Consider the following 23,145-nt stretch of genomic DNA (forward strand, 5'->3'; position numbering starts at 1 on the left):
TTGTCATACTAAGGGATGTCTGAATTTTTGGTTGATTGTAATCCATTACATACCTTTCTATCAAAGTTATATGACATTATCAAGATGAATTTGTTCTGACACAGTTTAACTCTAAACTCTTGCCATATTTTATTACAATTTTATAAACTATAGCGAATAAACTGTGATAATGTGAGAAATGTTGAAGGTGTCTGAATTCATTTTGGTTTGACTGTATATGCAGTGTGTATATGTATATAAAAACAAAACAACGCCAATATTACAAAATCTAACATTAAGACGTATCACTCGTTTTTTCTAAAGAAACTTTATGAACCCGATATGATTGGATATGACTGGTTATGTTCGGCTGTGATTGGTTCATGCGATAATTCCCACCCTCTCGTGTTCGTCCACGTTCAGCGTTCGTGAATCAGTCTGAATGAACAATATACTGGCATTAATGGTACTAATTAAAAAAAAAAAAAAAATTAAACAACTGGCACTTAGATATAACCACTTTGTTAACGTCAAAATAAGACTTTAAATGACCAAAAATGAAACCATGATCTGTGAGAGTTTTTAGTGAATAATCAGCTTCATGAAATTTATATCCTTGTCTGTGAGAAAAAAAATAGTTAAAAGTTAACTATTAAAAAGAATAGCTGAACAAACGTTCACAAATAAAATATATTGTTTACATTGTTACTGCTTTGACTTATTATTTGTAAATGCTTAAAAGCACTAACTTGATGAGATTCATACTTGGCTTTAAATTAATAAATAGAATTGATTACATTGTTAATGTAAAAATTAGCGCAGTGTAAGATATATTATTGCCCAGCTCTAATCTGATAAATGTGACTATGCATGAAGATATTCTGATCTGAAACAGTGTGTATCATGGAAGGTGCTATATAAAGAAATTTGACTTGACTTAGCATATGTATATCCTATTTACATTTTTTATACGTTTATAGTATATTAAATTGAATAAAAAATTAATACACAATATATTATGTGTTCATTGAATATGTGACCCTGGACCACAAAACCAGTCTTTGAAACTGAGATTTATACATCATTTATATATTGGTCGAGACACAACTATTTGAAAATTTAATCTACATTTTGAGAAAATCGCCTTTAAAGTTGTCCGAATGAAGTTCTTAGCAATGCACATTATTAATCAAAAATTAAGTTTTGATATATTTACAGTAGGATATTTATCAAATGTCTTCATGGAACATGATCTTTACTTAATATCCTAATGATTTTTGGCATAAAAGAAAAATTGATAATTTTGACCCATGCATTGTATTTTTGGCTATTGCTGCTTATGACTGGTTTTGTGGTCCAGGGTCACATATATCTTTGCAAGTGGCACAAGTCCATACGTACTCCTAAATGCACACCAATAGACTATTGTAGAAAAGCCCCTCTGCCAGGCAGCTGTATTAAATCAATGACATCATCAGTCTCTTTGCTGCTGCAATACTGTCAAGTCCATATTGTTGCACAAACATTATTGGAAGTTATACACTGAATAGTCCCTCTGCCCCAGGGTCTATCATTTGGATTATGTCATCCTGCACATAAACTACAGCCTGGAAACATTCTGGATGACACATTCATAAGTACCATAACTGTACAAATGATACATTAAAAAGAACAAGATGGTACTGTGAGCTAATTACGCATGGAAAATGCAGCTGAGCTCCGTGTTAAAAATGAACCGCTCTCTAATACACAGTCACAGCACACACAGCCAAATACACATACATCCATGCACACATAAATCAAAGCACATCCCTGATAAATTATCTGACATCTCTGAAGTGTTTGGGCCAAACATCATAATGACTGTATTTACATACACATGACTTTGGGATTATGTTTATATTCTGGCATTTATTGTGCTTAATTTTTGTAAAACTCAATCAAGTCATTAAATCATATTACTATGCTTAATATGAACATCAATAAGCAGAATATAAACATATTTTATCTTTTGTGCATGCAGCCAGTGGCCATTTTTACATGCACATCATGTTTAGCAGATTGACATTTCACCTGATTATTGATTGCCTGATTATGGCAATCGGGTTAATGCATTTTCCTAATGCTTACATAACCAGAATATGTGAGCAAATTCTGATTAATGCTGTAATATCACTGTGCACGTAAACGCAGTCATTGAGCCCAAGTAATAATATATACACAGATGATGTCAGTTTCTGGGCAATGGGCCTGAAAGTTAATGTCACTGTATAAACATTATAGCTGGTTCCGTTTTTCCCTCAGTTACAGTAATCAAAATCTGACTCAAGCGAATGAACAATATTTTTTGCTCAGAGTAAAAAAAGAAAAACAAACAGTGAATCTGTTTTGAACTGCCTTTCGAGTGCTGAACTTACCATTGGCATTTTTCCCACATGTGAGGTGCTGATAGGGCAAAAGGAGGCCGTACAACTCCGAATCATTGCTCAGAGCCTGCTCAAAGGATTCCAGTGTAAATTTGGGGATCCCGTTATCCTTCTCCACCACCGAGCTATTCAACACCCGGGTGAAGACCTCTCGGAAGAGGCTCTCCATACAGGCGGTCAGGTATATGGCCGCATGCTCGTGGATGCGCACCGCGACCCTGCTGTCCACCATCCACCTGAAGAACTTCCCCACGGAGAAGACCAAGCCGCATCTCTCCGATTTCCCCCGGCTGAATTTATCCTCGGTGCTCATGTTGTACATGGACAGCGCGCTGAGCGCCGCGGCGATGCAGTTGACCGAAATGGTCCAGGATAGGATCATCTTGATGGCACTTTGGACTTCGTATTTGGTGCATTTGCCGTAGCGCAAACTCAGCCGCTGCGATTCCCTGGCGATCCTCACCAGTGCGCGGCTTACGAGCGTGGAGAGACGCGCGAGCAGATCCGCGGACACGGTCCCGAACCTCAACTCTTCCTCCTTGTTGAGCGCGTTCTCCACCTCCCCGAGGCTCCAGGGCACATCCTCAAGCTCGGGAAGTTTCGCACAGTGTCCGGAACACTCCAGGGTCTCGCCGTCTTCAGCCAGGACGGTGTTGACGGTGTCTAGGCTGTTGTGTCGACTGCGCATGGAGTCGGTCAGATGCCAGCAGTGCCCTCCATGCGCATAGGAGATGTGCGCCTCGGAGCAGCACAGAGACAAGCTGGATGACCTGAAGGAGTCCGCGGCTCCACCGTAACCCGAATCCAGCGTCAAATCCTCCAGGGTCCTCACCACGGATTTACCCCTTTTTGCCATAACTGCACTTCATATTGTCCACAAGGCTGAAAGTAACGGGAAACGTTCCTCTGCAAACAAACGCCACTGCTTGGCTGCTTATTCTGTCCACAGTCTTACTGAAAAGCCACAGAGTTCCCAAATTGTTGCGTTCACTGTTGAAAATGCGCCCCCAACTTTGAAGGAGCACTGGTGTTGTTATGGCACATACTAGTGTGTTTGAAGGCTGCGAAGCATCAGTTGGAGGAGGAGCCACATACAGTACCGCATCCAATACGCTGACGGGACCATTGCTGCGTACAGTTGGTTTTGAATTCGCACGGTGCTGCATGATGGTTCTGTGGACTTCTAGTTATCTGGAGATCCCCTCTAAAAAGGTTATGGGGATGTTAGATCGTGTAAAAATGAAACTCCCAATTTGACTCCAACTTAGGCTATGTAATTTAAAAAAACCCAAAAGTAATTACCAAAGTAATTAAATGAAAACAAGGTCTAGGTCTGAAGAATTTCTCAGTGTTATGATATAAAGATCAAAACTAGTCATAAATAGCACGGGTATATTTGTAACAATAACCAGCAATACAAGAATACATTCTTACCATAAATATATCAAAACTCAATTTTCGATTAGTAATATGCATTGCTATAAACATCTTTTCTGTTTTGGCCTGTTTGCCTTTATTATGACAGCTGGACAGATCACAGCTGACAGGAAGCGAAGTAGGGGAGAGAGAAGGGGGCGGGATCGGGAAAAGCCCAGGAGCCGGGATTCGAACTCGGGACGCCCGTAGCGCGAAAACGCTTTATGTTGGCGCGCTGCCCACAATGCTATCGGCGCCGACTAAGAACTTTATTTTGACAACTTTAAAGAAGATTTTCTCAATAGTTACAGTTTTTTTCAACCTCAGATTCCAAATTTTCAAGTAGTTGTATCTCAGCCAAATATTGTCCTATTCTAATAAACAATACATCAGTACATCAATACAAATTGACCCTTATAACTGGTTTTGTGGTCCTGGGTCACAAATAGATAGATAGATAGATAGATAGATAGATAGATAGATAGATAGATAGATAGAAAGATGCTCATTAAAACCCACTTTTGCCAGAAACTATTTTGACTCTGATCAGATTGCATTCCATTTACTAAGAATTCCATCAGTAAATAACTGTAATTGGTCTCTGGAGTGAAAGCAGAGCTTTAGATCTAGTGGTCTTAGGTGGCCAAAACAAACCGATAGACTTTTTACAACTAGTAGTCAGTGTGCATGAAACAGCTCCGATCCAGTAGACCAAGCAGGGCAGCATGTTTGAGGACAAAAAGCAAGGGATCAAATGAACACCTGTCCTCCTTCCCATTCTCCCTTTCAGATGGGGCTCGGAGTAACGAGATTCCTGTTCATTAATAATGAAGAGTATGCATAATATATCAGTCGTCTTGAATGGAGGCTTCTTGTGAACTTCACTCCCACAGTCTGAAAAAGGTCATATGTTTTCAATGTAAAACAAAGGATAAAAATGAAACATCAAGCACTTCCTATTTTCTTAATAGCTCTGACTAATGCAGTAAGTATATGACACGAAGTAAAAGTGCTAAATAATAGACCTAACTCAAAATGACATCAAGACATTTATGTTTATAGGCTTAAGAGATCACAATAGCATAAATCAGTTACTTAACATAAGAAAGCAAGCAAAATGCTTTTAGAGCTGAAATAGGCCTACGCTTTATCATTTAAGTGTTTTCGACCCTGCTTCAATAAAGAAGGGTCCATATTTTACTCAACACTGACCTCTTTGGACAACACTTCTTTAAAAAACTTTTTAAAAACTTAAAGCTGTTTCTCTTAACAAAACGCACTGAACCTCATACTTTTGTTACAAATCTATTTATAATCTAATAATTAATTTGTATGTCATAATTATTAAATTAACAAGCATCAGATATACAGCATATTTAAGATATGAGATTGAATTTAGCGTTTTGTCATGCTACACTGCCATCTAGTGTTCAACCAAAACAATCATCAAGTCATATTCACTCAAAGGAAATGATAATAACAGTTTGAACTCAAGTTCAATCAGTCAGTGACATTACAAATGACCCTCATTCACCTGAAATCTCTCCATAATTTCATAAGGAATTAAATATATAGTTTATACCAAGGTTGACATTTACGTCTGTCCAGACTCATTTCCATTATTAGCAAAAATGGCTATTCATGATTTTAAATCACAGTAATGCAGTAGCAGGGAGGCTTGATCTTTACATGATAAATCACCTCATTTACTTTATTGTATGTTAATGTTCTCTGCATCTGAAGGCAAGCACCTAATCAATACACTAATTATGTCTTAAATCAATGTAGTAGTTCCCCTTGTAAATTGCAGTGTTTTTCTCAACATAATGATCAACTAGGCTCTTTATTGCCTCCAAATACAAGATTTGTACCAAACTATCAATGCATATTATGAAAACAGATTATGCTACATATTATGCTTTCTGTTGCCCCCAAAAAAAAAAAAAAAAAACATTAGTTGCCTGATTAAAATCTGGCTAGTCAAAACATTGTGGTCTTTGGTAAATACATTTCTGGAGCTGTAATTTCAGTGTGCTGTAATTTTATTATTTGTTATTTTTATGTCTTGCACCTGACGCCAATCTGGGTGTTTTGAATGCTAACACCATTTTGAATTTGTTTGAAAAAAGATACAATGTATAATGTCATTGTGACAACAGTGTGGCATATCAGTTACATTCCATGGGATAAGTTGTCACAATGGAACCTGCCATTATAATCTATTACAGGCTTTGCAGCGATTTTTAAACAGTAAAATAATTATAAAACATCAGAATATCTAAATTGTTGAAACTAATAAAATGGAAAAACATTGGTTTGGCTAATAATACTGAATTAATAAATCAAAGCTTTATAAAACCTGTATAACATGTGACAACTCCAGTCTCCAGAACACAGTCCCGCCTTTATTATGTTGTTATTATGTTATTTATTATTGCCTCAGTGAATGTCAGTGTGGTTTAATTATTTTCACTAGCTTACCCATATCTATATAATATATTAATATTGGAATTTTAGTTTGGACAAAATTATTGACAAAAAGATATGTGTTATTAGACGTATGACTCAAAATTTTATTGCGATAAAGCCCTGGTGACTATCCCGTCATTACTATATAGTAGCTTATTATGTATTATATAATAATTACATAATTTATTATTCGATAGCTACTTGTTTACCTCATATTTGAAGTGATCTTGTGACCATAATATTTTATACACTTAAAAAAAAAAAGTTACGTCCTACCGCTAGTGTAAAAATATTTACCATAACAAACTCATCTGTTCCCTTGTGCCTCTGTTCATGTGCCTATCCGGGTACTCACACCCTGTCCAATCAGAGTCGAGCAGTAACATGAGCACAAAGAGCTTTTAATACACATTTTTCTTAATGCACTATTATTTTAAGTGACCCTTACACTTCACAATCAAATGTACTCGAAAATATGCCACTAACTTGATAAAATCAATCTCTTATCAGCGCAAAAATGTGCGGGTCTGCGAGAGCACACCTCAGAAACGTGATGTTCTATTACGTCTGCTGTGCGGATCTGTCCAATCAGCTGCGTAGGTGGCAGTTGCGTCAGTGAGTGGGCGGAGTCGACTAATGGCTGACGGTTCACGGGGTGAATTAAAATTGACATTCAACTAAAGGACAACAATCGTGTGAATATTCGACGCTTGTACTGTCATAAGGATCGAGAAGGTGTACTTACATATGGATACGATCTGAAAACGCACGTATTTAGCGTTTTAGGAAGAAATTAAACGTCTGTTGTTGTTTTTTTCCGTTGGGTCTGCGCGAGTCCATGTTGACGTTCGCGTGTTTTCTTTGTTGTGAGTGTTTTTTGTAAATATCAATCTATCGTTTTTACACGTATTGGTGCGTGTTTTGTCGAGTCGTACCGTTTAAACAGTGTAAACTCGCTGATGCACACGCATAGTGTCAATCGCAGGGTGTGTAAAGCAACTATATGAATTTTCGCTTTGTAATTCAGCAAGCAAGAACGCAGATATCCAAATTCAACATGGGAAAAGTTTTTCTTGAGCAAGGCTGAAAAAGACGTAACCAGATCGAACTTTACAGGCTACTTGCATTAAGAAGTCCGGGGTTGCCAAGTTTGGGAGTTGCTGAAGGAGCATTCGTGATCTCAGAAGGGACTGCGGAACATTAGGAGTAATGGTGGTCAATACGATCCACTGGTTCAGGAAGGGCTTAAGGCTCCATGATAACCCATCTCTGCGGGACTCTATAATAGGAGCCGATACCCTGAGATGCGTTTACATACTGGACCCCTGGTTTGCAGGATCGTCCAATGTGGGAATCAACAGATGGAGGTGAGTTTCCTTTGGACCCGAGCACGTGTGTGCACAGAACAGAGAGGAGCAGACAGCAGATCCGGTGCCAAGTTGTCTATACTTAAGCTTGTAGCACTTATTTGTTAATAAGTAATACAATAGTAGCTAGTATATTTCAGCTTTCACTAGCAGCTGTTCATAGAGACTAGTAGTTTAAACGACAGACATATGTTAAATTATATCCCTGCTGAAAAAACAGAAATTCTTATTGTTTTCTACCACAAATATCATTTCAACTTTTAACCATTGAAATGGTTTTCTGTAGTGAGTTCCATTAGGATTTAGTGGTTTTAAAAAGGCCACCAATAGAAGCTGATCAATTACTAGTAGAAACCTACAGAGTTCATTACAGTTTCTATTAAAACCAATAGAAGTTCTATTATAACTAGTAAAGTTTAGTTTTTTTCAACAGGGTATACTTGCTACTAATACATATTTTTTATTGCTAGTGTGTAATCCTGTAGTAACTAGTATATTTTTATGTTAACTAGTAACCTTAGGTACTAGTAATTTAGACACTAGACGTTTGCTCCTAGTCATTTTATGGATAGTTGCTAGCCATAAATGACTTTTCTAATTTAAATTAGTACCAGGTTAGCAATTAAAATCAATGTCAGTCTATGGTTTAGATATTACTTGTTCGCTTCAGACTAGGATGTATTCTAGTTGTTGGTAGGCCTTCCCTTTCCGGTATTACTAGTACTCATCAGGTGCTAATATTTATTCTTACTTACTGTTACCCATGTCTTGTACAAAAAGTATAAGAATAAGCACTAGCAAAACTGGAATAGCTGCTAATGACTAAAAATAAGTCCTAGTACTGTTTCTACTAGTGAAGTGATTAACCGAAAACCCACATAAAATTAAGTAGCATGAATGTACAGTTTGTTACCAGTAATAGTGAAAACAGTTACCTGGCGTCATTATTTATATAATCTATTCATTTAGCACTAGCAATTTCAGTAGTAACTATTACTGCTACTATACTAATCAATACAAATGTTGAGGTCCCACTTTATATTAGGTGGCAAATGACGCTAGTCATTTTAGGGATAGTTGTTAGTGATAAATGACTATTGTCTAATTTAACATACATTTAATTTAGCAGTATTTAGTTATTAAATTCTATGTCAATCTGTGGTTTACATCAGATAATAGCTGTGTTTAACTGACTAGTCTGACCTTTTCCAGTATTTCTAGTCATTACTCATCAGGTGCTAATGTATGTTCTTGTCTACTGCATACTGGTACCCATGTCTTGAACAAAAGGTATAAGGACTAGCAAAACTGGAATAGTTGCTAGCGACTAAAAATAAATACTAGTACTAGTTTCTAGTGTACGGTAAAGGTAAAAACTGGGATACATATTAGTGAAATGAACAACCATAGACCCACATAAAATTCAGTAGCATAAATGCAGTTTGTTGCCAGTAATAGTGGAAATAGTTACCTGGCACCTATATTTATACCATCTGTTCAGCTATTATATGAATACTACTATTGTACTAATTAATACTAGGCTAATGTTGACTGAGGTCCCACTTTATATTAGGTGGTCTTACCTTTACTTATTATGTTCATATTGTATTGCAAAACACTGGGATACAGGTAAGATTAGGGACAGGTTTGGTGATATGGGTAGGTTTAAGGGAAGGTTAAGGTGTAAGGGATGGGTCAACAGCGTAATTATGAATGTAATTACAAAAATAGTTATAGATGTAATTACAGGTGTTTTTTTAATATAAGTACAATGAAAAGACATGTATGTACACAATAAGTGCATTGTACCAAATGATTAATTTAAATGTATGTACATAGTAGTTAAGTCCATATAATATAAGTGGTACCATTTTCAATTTCATTTTTACACCTTGCAGAATCTGCAGAATATTAATTATTTTGCCAAAATAAGAGGGATACAAAATGCATGTTATTTTTATTATCTACTGACCTGAGTAAGGTATTTTACATAAAAGACACTTACATATAGTCCACAAGAGCAAATAATAGTTGACCCTGTTCAAAAGTTTACATACACTTGATTATTAATACTCTCACAAATTATGTAGCTTTCAGCATTTTTGTGTGAACCCTTTCCAACAATGACTGTATGATTTTGAGATCCATCTTTTTACACTGAGGACAACTGAGGGACTCGTATGCAACTATTACAGAAGGTTCAAACGCTCATTGATGCTCCAGAAGGGAAAAACAATGCATTAAGAGATGGGGGGTGAAAACTTTTGAATAGAATGAAGATTTTTCTTATTTTGCCTAAATATAATATTTGCTTCATTTAGTACTGGCCTTCAGAAGCTACAGAAGATACTTGTTTCCCAGAAGACAAAAAAGTCAAATTTACCTTGATCTTTAAATTCAAATGTTTTCACCCCCCAGCTTTTAATGCGTCATATTTACTTCTGAAGCATCAGTGAGCGTTTGAACCTGCTGTAATAGTTCCATATGAGTCCATCAGTTGTCCTCAGTGTGAAAAGATGGATCTCAAAATCATACAGTCATTGTTGGAAAGGGTTCAAATACACAAAAATGCTGAAAAAACAAAAACTATAAATATCTTTTATGTGAAATCTTATTCAGGTCAATACTAAATAAAAAATAACATGCATTTTGGAAAAATAATACAATTTTGATACTGTATGTAAACTTTTGGCTTCAACTGTATACCGTATTAAAAAAAAAATACTAGTTGGTATTGGATTACTCCTATTAAGTAGTATTAACAAAAATAAAGATACTAGTTAATTTTATAGAATCAATTGGTGATGATGACTTTTGCATTTGTTTTTTTTTTTTTTATGTAAATTGGTACATTGTAAAAAGTTTACGATTTTAAAAGCTGAAATGAGTGTGGGTCTGCATCTGAATGTTGAAAATAATCTTTCATGACCTCTTCATGACCCGTCTTTCTGTTTTATTGGTTGAATATGAATAGTTCAGTATGTAGCAGAGTTTCTGTAAGCTGTGCCGTCCTGTGTAATGATGAAGTTTGTGTTTATAGCGTGAGGAAGCTTTACATTGCCAATTTGTTTGTTTGTTTATTTATTAGCTGTTAGCTAATAATAGTAAACTGCCATTCTCTTGGCCTACTGTTAATGCTGGGTGGATATGTCTTTATAAGATAATACTATGTGTGGGATATCCTTGAGAGATGCTTGAGCGGTTACCCTCATAGCAGAGTTGTGATGTAACGTACAGCTCAGCCACCTCTCCTGTCCGCCCCCCCAGTGCAGGACATGAGGAAATAGGTCAGTGTGTTAGTTGATGCTGTTACCTCATTCCCCTTTCAGCACTGACCTAATTTTCCACCTCTTTCAAAAAGCCTTTCGCCTACGATATGCTACCACTCCTCTTTATTGTTGATAAACTGTAACCAAAATTACAACCCACGCAAAGGCTTCTTTTGAGAGGTCCTCTGAATTGCCCTGCAGTCCTTTTGTTCTTTTATAATAGATGTATGTGTCAAAGACACCATGGCTGATGTCCTAATACCTTTGAATGTACATATATATGCCCAGCCTGTTTGTACAGTCTAGCTTAACAAGTCGTCGTACTCATTTGTACAGCGCTGCTGTTTTTACAGTGAAAGGCTCAGTAACTGAATCTGAAGTGACTGATAATTTTTATTTTTAAATGGTAATGTTAAATCTGAAACTAAAATCATCAAAAATTGTACTTTTTTTGAAATATTATTACAATTTAAAATAACTGTTTTCTATTTGAATATATTTTAAAATGCGTTTTTTTTTATGGTGAAGCTGAATGTTCAGTGGCCATTACTTCAGTCTTCAGTGTCCATTCTAATGATTTCTGCTGATTTGCTGCAGATAAAATGTTAATTATCAATGTTGAAAAGGTTTGCTGCTTGATACTTCTTTAAACAAGGTCAAATTTGTATTGTAAGACAAACATGTAATGCTGACGTGTAGAACAGGCTGCATGTGTGCTTTCATATGCAGATCAATTGAAATGGCAGTAACTTCGAAAATGCGTTTCATTTTTATCTTGACCCGGGTGCGTGCTGTACCGGATCAGACGTCTTAAGGAAGGGGTGTGCAGACAAGCTCAACTGAATGCTGCTAATACATAGTCCCACAAGAGGGAACTCTTAACTCTCACTCAGACAGGATTATATTCTTATATCATACCCTCATCATGTTATATACTCAGTGCATCTAAAAAGAAAATCATGCACAGTATTTTACAATGTGTCCAGGTGTACGGTAGAGGTTTTAACTGGGCTATTCAACCGAACAGACCATTTACTTTGATAAAGTCTATAATAATAATAATATTAATATTATAGTTATAACCAAAATGAACTCTTAACCCCATTCAACATAATAATGTCATGAGGTCATGCCAACTCCATGGGCATTTTAAAGAGAATATATGTTTTTCCTCAATAATATTTTATTGGGTAGAAATTGTAAGTAAAAAATATTTTTAAAAACCTTATTCTTAAACCTTATTCATTACAAACTGGAAGAGTCATATTAATTTTTCATTTAATAGAACAGGAACCCTGAAGGACATTCAGTGAACTGAACTGTAATTGTTTTAAGTATATTTGATTTTAAAAGTTCCAATAGATTAAATAAAGTCTTGAAAGCAAGATTGGTGTAGGGGCTTTTGAATGTTGTTGTGGACAATGAAAGGCCTTAAAGTTTAAAAGGTTAAAGAGATAGTTCACCCAAAAATGAAATTTGTCGTAATTTACCCTCCAGCTGTTCCAAACCTGAGTTTTTTTTTTCTTCTGCTGAGCACAAAAGATATTTTTAGTGATGTTTATGGTAGCCATTGCCATACATAGCATTTCCATACTGTTGGGGTATACAGTAATATCATAATTGTTGTTTTAACGATATGCGATTTGACATGTAACGTTATAGTATATTGCAAAAACCAAACAAAAAAACAGACAGAGAGTGTGCGCATACACTACATGTGGGTTTGAATACTGCGCTAGCACATAGTTCACATTTTTATTGTGTGGTTCAGTCTATTAAAATACATTAGAATTCCCCCAAAATTCAAGATAAGGGGGCAAAAATGCCTCATATGACTTTTAAATGTCTTTTATATTTACACCATCTGTTATAGTTAATATTACACAAAGACCTATCAGCACAATTGCAAATTTGATATTGATTTTATGAACAGCTCAATAAATAAGAAATAATATTAAGTGACTTACATTTCAGAAGTTCTTGCTTTTGCTGTGTTTCGACAACATTACTGAATCAATCAGCCGTTTGAACGAATCGTTTAAATGAATGACTCAGTGATTTGCCGCCACCTACTGGCGATTTTAGGTTTAGATGTGACCCTGGACCACAAAACCATATTTGTAGCAATAGCTAACAATATATTGTATGGGTCAAAATTATCGATTTTTCTTTTATGCCAAAAAGATATTTTGTCAATTTTCTACCGTAAATATATCAAAACTTAATTTTTGATTCAAAATATGCATTGCTAAGAACTTCGTTTGGACAACTTTAAAGGTAATTTTCTCAATATTTAGTTTTTTTTTTTTTTTTTTTTTTTTTTGGCACCCTCAGATTCCAGATATTGTCAGATATTGTCCTATCCTAGCAAACCATCCGTCAATGGAAAGTTTATTCATTCAGCTTTCAGATGATGTATAAATGTTTTATATTTTCCCTTTTTTTCCCAAAATTATTTCAAATATCAGTATTCAAGAGATTTAAAAAAACAAAAACATTTATGCATCTGTAACTGCAGGTTAAATGCTTTCATGTCCTGCATTAAAAAAAAACATGAATCTAAATACTTCTTCAGATACAGATTCTGTGCCACTTCTGCATTGCAGACACGCACTTTGATTCTGATTTCATTTAATTTATAACAGCCCTATAGTGTCTTATTATTTGAATTTATTTTTGACTTACTATTTAAATTTATTCATTATTTTAATTGGACCTATAAAGGTAAAAAATGCCCATAAAAGGTCAAAGTTAATTTCTGTTACTCCTGCAAACTAATCACCACAGAATGTGAAGAATATTAAAAGCTTTTAAAATGTCATCTAATTATCGTTATCGATTATCAACAAAATTCCAGAAAATATCAAGATATCATTTTTTCATTTTTGGATGAACTATCCCTTTAAGAAACACAGGTATTGCATGCTATTAAGCAATAGTTATTGCTGCATAATATCTGTGTTTTCACTTATACTAGTATTCCATTCTGAACACAGCCCATGAAATGCAGAATATCTTGTGTTTTTCATACTGTTAGTCTGTTAGTGCCCTCTGCTGGACATGTCAGAAAAATCTCTCTGCCGTGGCTCCGAGAGATTGAAATGAACAACATGTTTGTTTTATTTGCTTCTCACTGACTGTGAAGATTAAATGCTCACTATTATTGTTTATATTACAGGTTTTTGCTGCAATGTCTTGAAGACTTAGACGCCAGCCTTCGCAAACTTAACTCCCGCCTCTTTGTCATCAGAGGACAACCAACGGATGTCTTTCCGAGACTTTTCAAGGTCAGCGAACAGACCGCCTAGAGCCCATTCAACAGTTTTGTGTAAACTCGCTGCCAGTACATGCTGTTCTTTGTCTGCCCCTTATTTGACTCTCTATCTCTCTGTTCATTTTTTTCTCCCTAGGAGTGGAAAATCACCAGGCTGTCATATGAGTACGACTCCGAGCCCTTTGGGAAGGATCGTGATGCAGCCATTAAGAAGCTGGCCACCGAGGCAGGGGTGGAAGTCTTCGTCAGGATCTCCCACACACTCTATGATCTGGACAAGTGAGTGTATCTGCAGTCGTTGCCATGTGCCCATATGACTCCCACGTAGCTGCCAGCAGTCCTGTGGGAAGCTTTTGCCCATCATGCCTGATGGTTAACTCTTTTTTTTTTTTTTTTTTGAGAATGTTATGCAGAAATATACTAAGATCACACAGATACAGAGTTGTTTTAATCTGCCATAAATGTGACCATGGACCACAAAACCAGTCATAAGTGTAAATTTCTCGAAATTGAGATTTATACATCATCTGAAGGCTGAATAAATAAGTTAGGATAGGACAATATTTGCCCGAGATACAACTGTTTGAAAATGTGAAATCTGATGGTGCAAAAAAAACAAAATACTGAGAAAATCACCTTTAAAGTTGTCCAAATGAAGTTCATAGCAATGCATATTACTAATCAGAAATTAAGTTTTGATCTATTTATGGTTGGAAACTTACAAAATATCTTCATAGAACATGATCTTTACTTAATATCCTAATGATTTTTGGCATAAAAGAAAAATCAGTTTGGCTATTGTTTTGTGGTCCAGGGTTACAAATATCAAAAAGCAATAGCATTTAATATACTAAATATTGTAATACATGACAACCTTACAATGCCATAATATTTTGTACATATTTTAATCATTGTCCCATGTGTTGTCTCTGTGCCTGTAGGATCATTGAGTTAAATGGAGGACAGTCTCCTCTCACCTATAAACGATTTCAGACACTCATTAGCAGAATGGATCCTGTGGAAATACCAGCGGAGACTATCACGGCTGAAGTCATGGGCAAATGCGCCACACCAGTCAACGACGACCATGATGACAAGTTTGGCGTTCCCTCGCTGGAAGAGCTCGGTGAGACACCTGTGATGTCTGTCTTTGCATCTGTGTACAAGTGTCTCTTGTAAGTGAATTTGAATGAGTATTTGTGTTTGTAGGTTTTGAAACAGATGGGCTGTCCTCGGCTGTGTGGCCTGGGGGAGAAACTGAAGCTCTGACTCGACTAGAGAGACACCTGGAGAGGAAGGTAGACATCCACTTTATTACATTGTTTTACAATTATGTTTTTTTTTTTTTTTGCAGTGTATTACATCATATTTGTGACCCTGGACTACAAAACCAGTCTTAAGTAGCACAGGTATATTTGTAGCAGTAGCCAAAAATACATTGTGTGGGTCGAAATGATCGATTTTTCTTTAATGCCAAAAATCATTAGGATGTTAAGTAAAGATCATGTTCCATGAAGAGATTTTGTAAACTCCCTACTGTAAATATATCAAAATGTAATTTTTGATTAGTAATATGACAACTTCAAAGGCGATTTTCTAAATATTTTGATTTTTGCAACCTCAGATTCCGGATTTTCAAATAGTTGTATCTCGGCCAAATATTGTCCTATCCTAACAAACCATACATCAATGGAAAGCTTTATTCAGATGTATTCAGCATTCAGATGATGTATAAATCTCAATTTAAAAAAATTGACCCTTATGACTGATTTTGTGGTCCAGGGCTACATTTATCAAATTTATTAAATTATAATTTCATTACTTAAAATAAATGTTAACTAAAAATAAAAAAATAAAAAAACTTAAAGTTGAACTAAATGAAAATAATAGAAACAAAAAAATAAAAAATTAGACACATTCCAAAATAACAAAAAAAAAACTAATAAAGGAGACAAATTACTAACACAATTACTAACTTGACCTAAAATGATCATGAAAGCTTAAATTATTAAAAAAAAATCAAAATCAAAATATGAACAAAAAATCTATAGTTTATGCATTAACATTTATCTATTAAATGGATTCAAAGTGACAAATATATTTATAATGTTACAAATATATGTTCAAATAAATGCTTCTATTGAACTTTTTATTAGTCAAAGAATCCTAAAGTATAAATATATATAATGGATTCCACAAAAAAATAATGATTTTAACATTAATAATAATAAGAAATGTTTCTTGAGCATAAAAATCAGCATATTACAATGATTTCTGAAGGATCATGTGACTCTGAAGACTGGAGTAATGGCTGCTAAAAATTCGGCTTTGGATCACAGAAATAAATTACATTTTAAAATATATAATAAAATAAAAATCAGTTCTTTTAAATTGTAATAACATTTCATAAATAAAGTTTTTACTGTATTTTTCATCAAATAAATGCAGCCTTGGTGAGCATAAAAGATTTCTTTTAACAACAAACCGTTAACGTAGTTTGTATTATATATTAATTATTTTCTATTGGTCTTTTTTCAGGCTTGGGTGGCTAATTTTGAGCGTCCCAGAATGAATGCTAATTCCCTGCTGGCCAGCCCCACAGGCCTGAGCCCTTATCTCCGGTTTGGCTGCCTCTCCTGCAGACTTTTCTATTTCAAACTCACAGACCTCTACAGAAAGGTAAAGAAAACCGCACCGTCTTACTCTGACATTTAAGGTACTGTTTATCACTGTGGTAACTGATTGTAAGATCATAAGTGGTCGAAAAGTTAATCTCATCCTTTTTTTCCTGGCTTTTCAAATGTAGGTCAAGAAAAATAGCGTCCCTCCACTGTCTCTTTACGGTCAGCTGCTCTGGCGTGAGTTCTTCTACACGGCTGCCACCAACAACCCACACTTTGACAAAATGGAGTTCAATCCCATCTGCGTGCAGATCCCGTGGGACAGGAACCCCGAAGCTCTGGCAAAATGGGCAGAGGGCCGGACTGGTTTCCCGTGGATTGATGCCATAATGACCCAGTTGAGGCAGGAGGGGTGGATCCACCATCTGGCCAGGCATGCTGTCGCTTGCTTCCTCACACGTGGAGACCTGTGGATCAGCTGGGAAGAGGGCATGAAGGTAGTGCAAAACTGAATTTCAGTAAAAGATCTGTTGTTTTCTGCATTAGAATTTATATTGACATTTTGTGTTTTTTAAGGTGTTTGAGGAGTTGTTGCTGGATGCTGACTGGAGCGTCAATGCTGGAAGCTGGATGTGGCTTTCGTGCAGCTCATTCTTCCAGCAGTTCTTTCACTGTTACTGTCCAGTGGGCTTTGGTCGACGTACTGACCCAAATGGAGACTATATAAGGTACCACAGTTGACCCTTGCTTACATTCACTAATATTCCGTTTAAATGATTAGCTCACTCTAGAACTAAACTTTCCTGATAATTTACTTACCCCTGTGTCATGTTTATGTTTCTTTCTTCAGTTGAAAAGAAATTAAGGTTTTTAAGGAAAACATTCAAGTATTTTTCTCCATATTGTGGACTTCATCGAATTAAAGGTCCAAATTGCAGTTTCAGTGCAGCTTCAAAGGGCTCTACATGATTCCAGCCGAGGAATAAGGGTCTTATCAAGCGAAACAATCTGACATTTTCTAAAAAAGTATATACTTTTTAACCACAAATGCTCATCTTGCACTAGCTCTGCGTCCTTGACTTCATGCATTACGTAGTCAAGTTGGAAAGGTCACATGTGACGTAGGTTGAAGTACCGACCCAGTGTTTACAAAGTGAATGTGCCAAGAAAGTCAAGTCGCCCTACCTTACCTTTTTGAACTAAAGTAATCAGATGAACAACTAACCATGTGTGACTTTTCCAGCGTGATTACATAATGCGTGAAGTATTAGACGCACATCACAGACCTAGTGCAAGATGAGCATTTGTGGTTATACAAGTGTATAATTTTTTATTTTTTCTTAGAAAATGACCAATCGTTTTGCTAGATAAGATCCTTATTCCTCGGCTGGAGCCGTTTGAAGCTGCATTGAAACTGCAATTTGGACCTTCAGCCCGCTATTCCCCATTGAAGTCCACTATGTGGAGAAAAATCCTGGAATGTTTTCCTCAAAAACCTTAATTTCTTTTTGACTGAAGAAAGAAAGACATTAACATCTTAGATGAAATGGGGGTGAGTAAATTATCAGGAAATTTTAATTCAGGAGTGAATTAATTCTTTAATAAAAATGACCAGTTTAGTTCAATATTGAGAGAATTTTCTTTGAAAGCTGATTTTATTGTTATTACAGACGCTATTTGCCCATATTAAGGGGCTTCCCTGCCAAATTCATCTATGACCCTTGGAATGCCCCAGAAAGTGTTCAGAAGATCGCAAAGTGCATAATCGGAGTGCACTACCCCAAACCCATGGTTAATCACGCTGAGGCCAGCAGGATAAACATCGAGCGAATGAAGCAGATCTACCAGCAGCTGTCCTGCTACCGGGGCCTTGGTAAGGAAATGCAGGCCTTTTTCAAAACCCCAACTCTTAAAAATCTAATTTAACTTAATTTAATAAGAATTGTTGATTGGTTTGTCTGTTTGGCTGTGAGATCTAAGGTTTAATGGATCTTCTTATAATGCTTTTTAGGGCTCCTTGCAACTGTTCCATCCAACACAACCAACAATGGAGATGGTAACGGAGCAGGTCATTCCTCAGGAGACAACACACAGGAATGCCCTCAGATTACAGGTATACTAAATAGCACATTGTCTATATATCTTATAATTCATCTATGGAAATGTCTGATAATGCTGACAGCTTTTGCTGTAATCTATGGGTTTCCAAATTTTTCATTAGCTGAACATTTTACATGTAATTACTTGTAACTACCAGTCAAACGTTTTTGAACAGTAAGATTTTTAATGCTTTTTTAAAAGCATTCTCTTCTGCTCAACAAGCCTGCATTTATTTGATCCAAAATACAGCAAAACTAGTAAAATTTTGAAATACTTTTACTATTTAAAATAACTGTTTTCTATTTGACTATATTTTAAAATTTTTGTTAAAATGTAGGTTTTTTTTTTTTTTTTTTTAGGTTTCTTTGATGAATAGAAAGTTCAGAAGAACAGCATTTATTTGAAATAGAAATCTTTTGTAACATTATAAATGTCTTTATCATTACTTTTGATCAATTTAAAGCATCCTTGCTTTAAGTAGTAATTTCTATAATATCTTATAGGATCATGTGACGGTGAAGACTGGAGTAATGATGCTGAAATAGAGCTTTGATCACAGGAATAAATTACATTTTAAAATATATTCAAATACAAAGCAATTATTTTAAATATTAAACATTTTTCACAATATTACTGCTTTTGTTGTATTTTGGATCAAATAACTCAGGTTTGGTGAGCAGAAGAGATGTCTTAAAAAAACATTAAAAATCTAACTGTTCAAAAACTTTTGACTGGTAGTGTAAATATTTGAAAAAAATAATATAATGACACATTTGCATATTTATGGATCTTTGATGTTGGTTATTGCTCACATAGCATGTAAGAAAATAGAAAAAAAATCACTTGTATTGTAAAATCTAATATTTGATCATTATAATTATTATTACTCACCATCATGTTGTTCCAAACCCATAAGACCTTTGTTCAACTTCTGAACACAATTTTTTATTTTTTATTTTTGATAAAATAATAAGAAAGCTATGTGACCCTGCATATTGCCAGTTTGGTTCATTTCAGTTATGGTTGTGTTGAAATATTTACCTTTTGTTTACCAGTACACCCATCACCAGCAAATTCCCAATCGGAGTTCTCACCGTTTCCAGTGTCATGTGATCAACAGTCTATAAACATTGTGCAACCACGACCAGGTGTGTATTGACGCAGCTACTTGGATTTTGAAATATAATAAACGCTGCTGACATGTGAAGTGTGAAACAGGCCTAAGGCTGCTTTAACAGGATGTCTTTCTTTCTAATCTAGGTTACTCAGGTGTTGGTATGGTTGGACAAGCTCACAAACAGTCACAGAGAGGTGAGTTCTGTCCAAACTATTTCAAAGAACTCATAAAAGATGGCTCAGTCACTATGGCCTAAAGTGCTTTCATTTAAAGGAGAATTTCACTTCCAGAACAAAGATTCACAGATAATTTACTCACCCTCTTGTCATCCAAGATGTTCATGACTTTCTTTCTTCAGGCGTAAAGAAATAGTGTTTTTGAGGAAAACATTTCAGGATTTCTCTCCATATAATGGACGTCTATGGTGCCCTCAAGTTTGAACTTCCAAGATGCAGTTTAAATGCAGCTTTAAAGAGCTCTAAACAATCCCAGCCAAGAAAGAAGGGTCTTATCTAGTGAAACGATAATTATTTTAAAAACAAATTGACAATTTATATACTTCTTAATGCTCGTCTTTGTCTAGCTCTGCGTGAACTCTGTGTGTTCTGGTTCGTGACAGTTAGGGTATGTCGAAAAACTCCCATCTCATTTTCTCCTCTAACTTCAAAATCGTCCTATATCACTGTTTTACCTTTTTTTGTAAAGGGTGTTTGACTCTCCTCACGCATTTACTTTGTAAACACTGGGTCGGTACTTCAGCAGTGACCCTTTACTAAAAAAGGTAAAACAGTGATATAGGACGATTTTGAAGTTAGAGGAGAAAATGAGATGGGAGTTACTCAACACACCCTAACTGTCATGAACCAAAATGCAGAGTTCACACACAGCTACACAAGACGAGCATTTGGGGTTAAAAATTAAGTTCAGAGCTCTTTGAAGCTGCATTTAAACTGCATTTTGGAAGTTCAAACTCACGGGCACCATTGAAGTCCACTATATGGAGAACATTCGTGAAACGTTTGCCTCAAAAAACATAATTTCCTTACGACTGAAGAAAGACATGAACATCTTGGATGACAAGGGGGTGAGTACATTATCTAAATTCTTGTTCTGGAAGTAAACTTCTCTTTTAACTAAACTACACTTGTTTGCTGTGATTTGTATATAACAAAAGTCAATGACAGACTAGTTCAAACACACCCAATCATGGATTAAAAAGAAGGGTTTACCTTATGTTTGTAAAGGATTATATTTTGATGAAAGCACAGCCTTTTAAAAAATCAGGGCTATTCATCAAGTTTAAGGCCGGTTTTTGAAATAAGCCTCTCATGCTCATCCAGACTCCGCTTATTTGATCAACAGTACAGTATAAACAGTAATATTGTGGAAAATAACTGTTTTCTATTGTAATATATTGTAGAATGTCATTTATTCCTGTGATTGCAAAGCTGAATTTACAGCAGCCATTAATCTAAGTCTTCAGTGTCACATGATCCTTCAGAAATCATTCTGAAATGCTGATTTGGTGTTCCGTTTAATATGTTTAAACCCCTATCTTTTGAACTGTACTGTATGTTTTGCCACTCCAACAATCATATAAAAAATATATAATCTCACATACTGTTTTTGTGTTCAGGAAGAGGGACAACTACTTTAAAACGACACCATGAAGACAGAGCTTCAAGCTGTACATCGAAGATTCAGAGGCATGACAGTAACTAGCTGCAGTGGATGCAAGGATTTACACACACCCCTCCTCAGACTAGTGTTTGGACCTGTCCTGAACCGTAGCACGAAGGACAATGTCTCTGCATGCCATATTAACTCATCCATGCTTAGCTTTACCCGTTATGCTTTATGCCATGATGTCATTCTGCTTGTAGAGCTCGAGTTAGCATTGGGGTCAAACGCGGTGGCCCGGGAAACTGTAAACTAAGCCGTTCGACATGATATAATGTGTGTAGTTACAGCATTTAAGATGTCTACGTTTTTGCAAGCTTGTGGAGGAAAGTGTTTTGTAGTATTCACGCCATCCAAATGTCAGATGTCAGTTTCTCTTTCCAAGTGTGTGTGTATCTAGCATACCATTTTATGTCCTTGTGTGCAATGTTGTTTTTTTCTTTTTGGCAATAACTGTTTTAAAAAAAGCTATGTAATATTAAGAGGGATTTATTTGGAAATTCATATCTTAATCTGGGGCATACAGGCCACTAATTGAGAATCTATAAACTAGTCGCAAAGAATTTGATTGATTTATATGTTCAATTCTATTTATAAGTAGACACGTTAAATGTCTCAAGTCCAGAGCAAAAATCTGTGTATTTAGTCAGATTTTTGCGTTTTGTAATGGAGTAACTATGATTGAGGCCTGTGGCTCTTAAGCACAAGTGGATTTGTTTAAAAAACAAACAAAGCCTACTATGTATATAAGCGTATATTGTAAGTAATTCAGTCTGCAAACCATTGTACATAACTTTTTCTTGCTTATTTACAGACTTGCTGTTATATTTTTTATATGAGAGACAATACCTTTTTTTGAATGTTGTAATGTCTTCTTTATAAATCATCATTAAAACATGATAGACCTGTTACAGTGTTGCCGTGATTATGAGATCGTTTGAAGCATGTTTATCAGTATTCAATATTATTGAACAAATTAGACATTTCTTAAAGGGGTCGTCGGATGCAAAGTTCACTTTTACATGTTGTTTGAACATTCATGTGTGTTGGCAGTGTATGCACATATCTACCCTATAATTATAAAAATCCATGCAGTGGTTTTTAATTAATCTGTAAAAATAATATCCCCTTTTCAAATCAAGCCATTCTCACATGCCTGTCGGTGTGGTGTCACACCGACAGAGACCACTCCTATGATAGTTGATTGACATGAGCGTCTTACCTCAGATCAGCTGTAACAGTCCGCCCTCTTTGTTTTGATGCCAGAGCAGGGATGTAAGTTAGACAAGAATTGAGCGATTGAGGTGTTGTGTTGCTGGATGTAATAATGAACATAGTGATCGTCATTTACTCCCGACATCTGAGCTGCTGAAGATGCAGTGGATTACGTTTGTTTGTGAAGGGAATGCGCCTCCCCATCTACATAT

General features: G+C 35.7%; 2 protein-coding genes across 3 annotated transcripts in view; one reads left to right on the plus strand and one right to left on the minus strand.

Annotated features, from left to right (window-relative positions):
* btbd11b (BTB (POZ) domain containing 11b) overlaps positions 1 to 3,574 on the minus strand; it is an 85,470-nt gene extending 81,896 nt beyond the window's left edge. The window contains exon 1 of one of the 2 annotated variants that reach the window (XM_051135665.1): positions 2,397 to 3,574. In XM_051135665.1, the coding sequence (XP_050991622.1) occupies positions 2,397 to 3,261 (865 nt within the window). In that variant the 5' untranslated portion in view covers positions 3,262 to 3,574. The remainder of the gene's footprint in view (positions 1 to 2,396) is intronic. The other variant, XM_051135663.1, reaches the window with a different exon arrangement.
* Positions 3,575 to 6,896: 3,322 nt separating this feature from the next.
* cry1b (cryptochrome circadian regulator 1b) lies at positions 6,897 to 22,627 on the plus strand. The gene is made up of 13 exons (XM_051135160.1): positions 6,897 to 7,657; positions 14,105 to 14,213; positions 14,337 to 14,479; positions 15,142 to 15,326; positions 15,410 to 15,498; positions 16,739 to 16,879; positions 17,007 to 17,318; positions 17,398 to 17,549; positions 18,492 to 18,694; positions 18,833 to 18,934; positions 19,977 to 20,069; positions 20,182 to 20,232; positions 21,675 to 22,627. The coding sequence occupies exons 1-13, from the start codon at positions 7,500 to 7,502 to the stop codon at positions 21,758 to 21,760; spliced, it is 1,824 nt and encodes a 607-aa protein (XP_050991117.1). The 5' UTR covers positions 6,897 to 7,499; the 3' UTR covers positions 21,761 to 22,627.
* Positions 22,628 to 23,145: the final 518 nt, after the last annotated feature.

The sequence above is a fragment of the Labeo rohita genome, chromosome 18 (genome assembly GCF_022985175.1).
Source record: "Labeo rohita strain BAU-BD-2019 chromosome 18, IGBB_LRoh.1.0, whole genome shotgun sequence".
Lineage (NCBI taxonomy): Eukaryota > Metazoa > Chordata > Actinopteri > Cypriniformes > Cyprinidae > Labeo > Labeo rohita.

Bases quoted from the DNA above. Each gene is read 5' to 3' on its own strand.
- cry1b (XM_051135160.1), top strand. From the start codon at position 7,500: ATGGTGGTCAATACGATCCACTGGTTCAGGAAGGGCTTAAGGCTCCAT. The intron at 14,480-15,141 runs GTGAGTGTATCT...CTGTGCCTGTAG, and splicing joins ACACTCTATGATCTGGACAA to GATCATTGAGTTAAATGGAG. The intron at 16,880-17,006 runs GTAAAGAAAACC...TTTCAAATGTAG, and splicing joins TCACAGACCTCTACAGAAAG to GTCAAGAAAAATAGCGTCCC.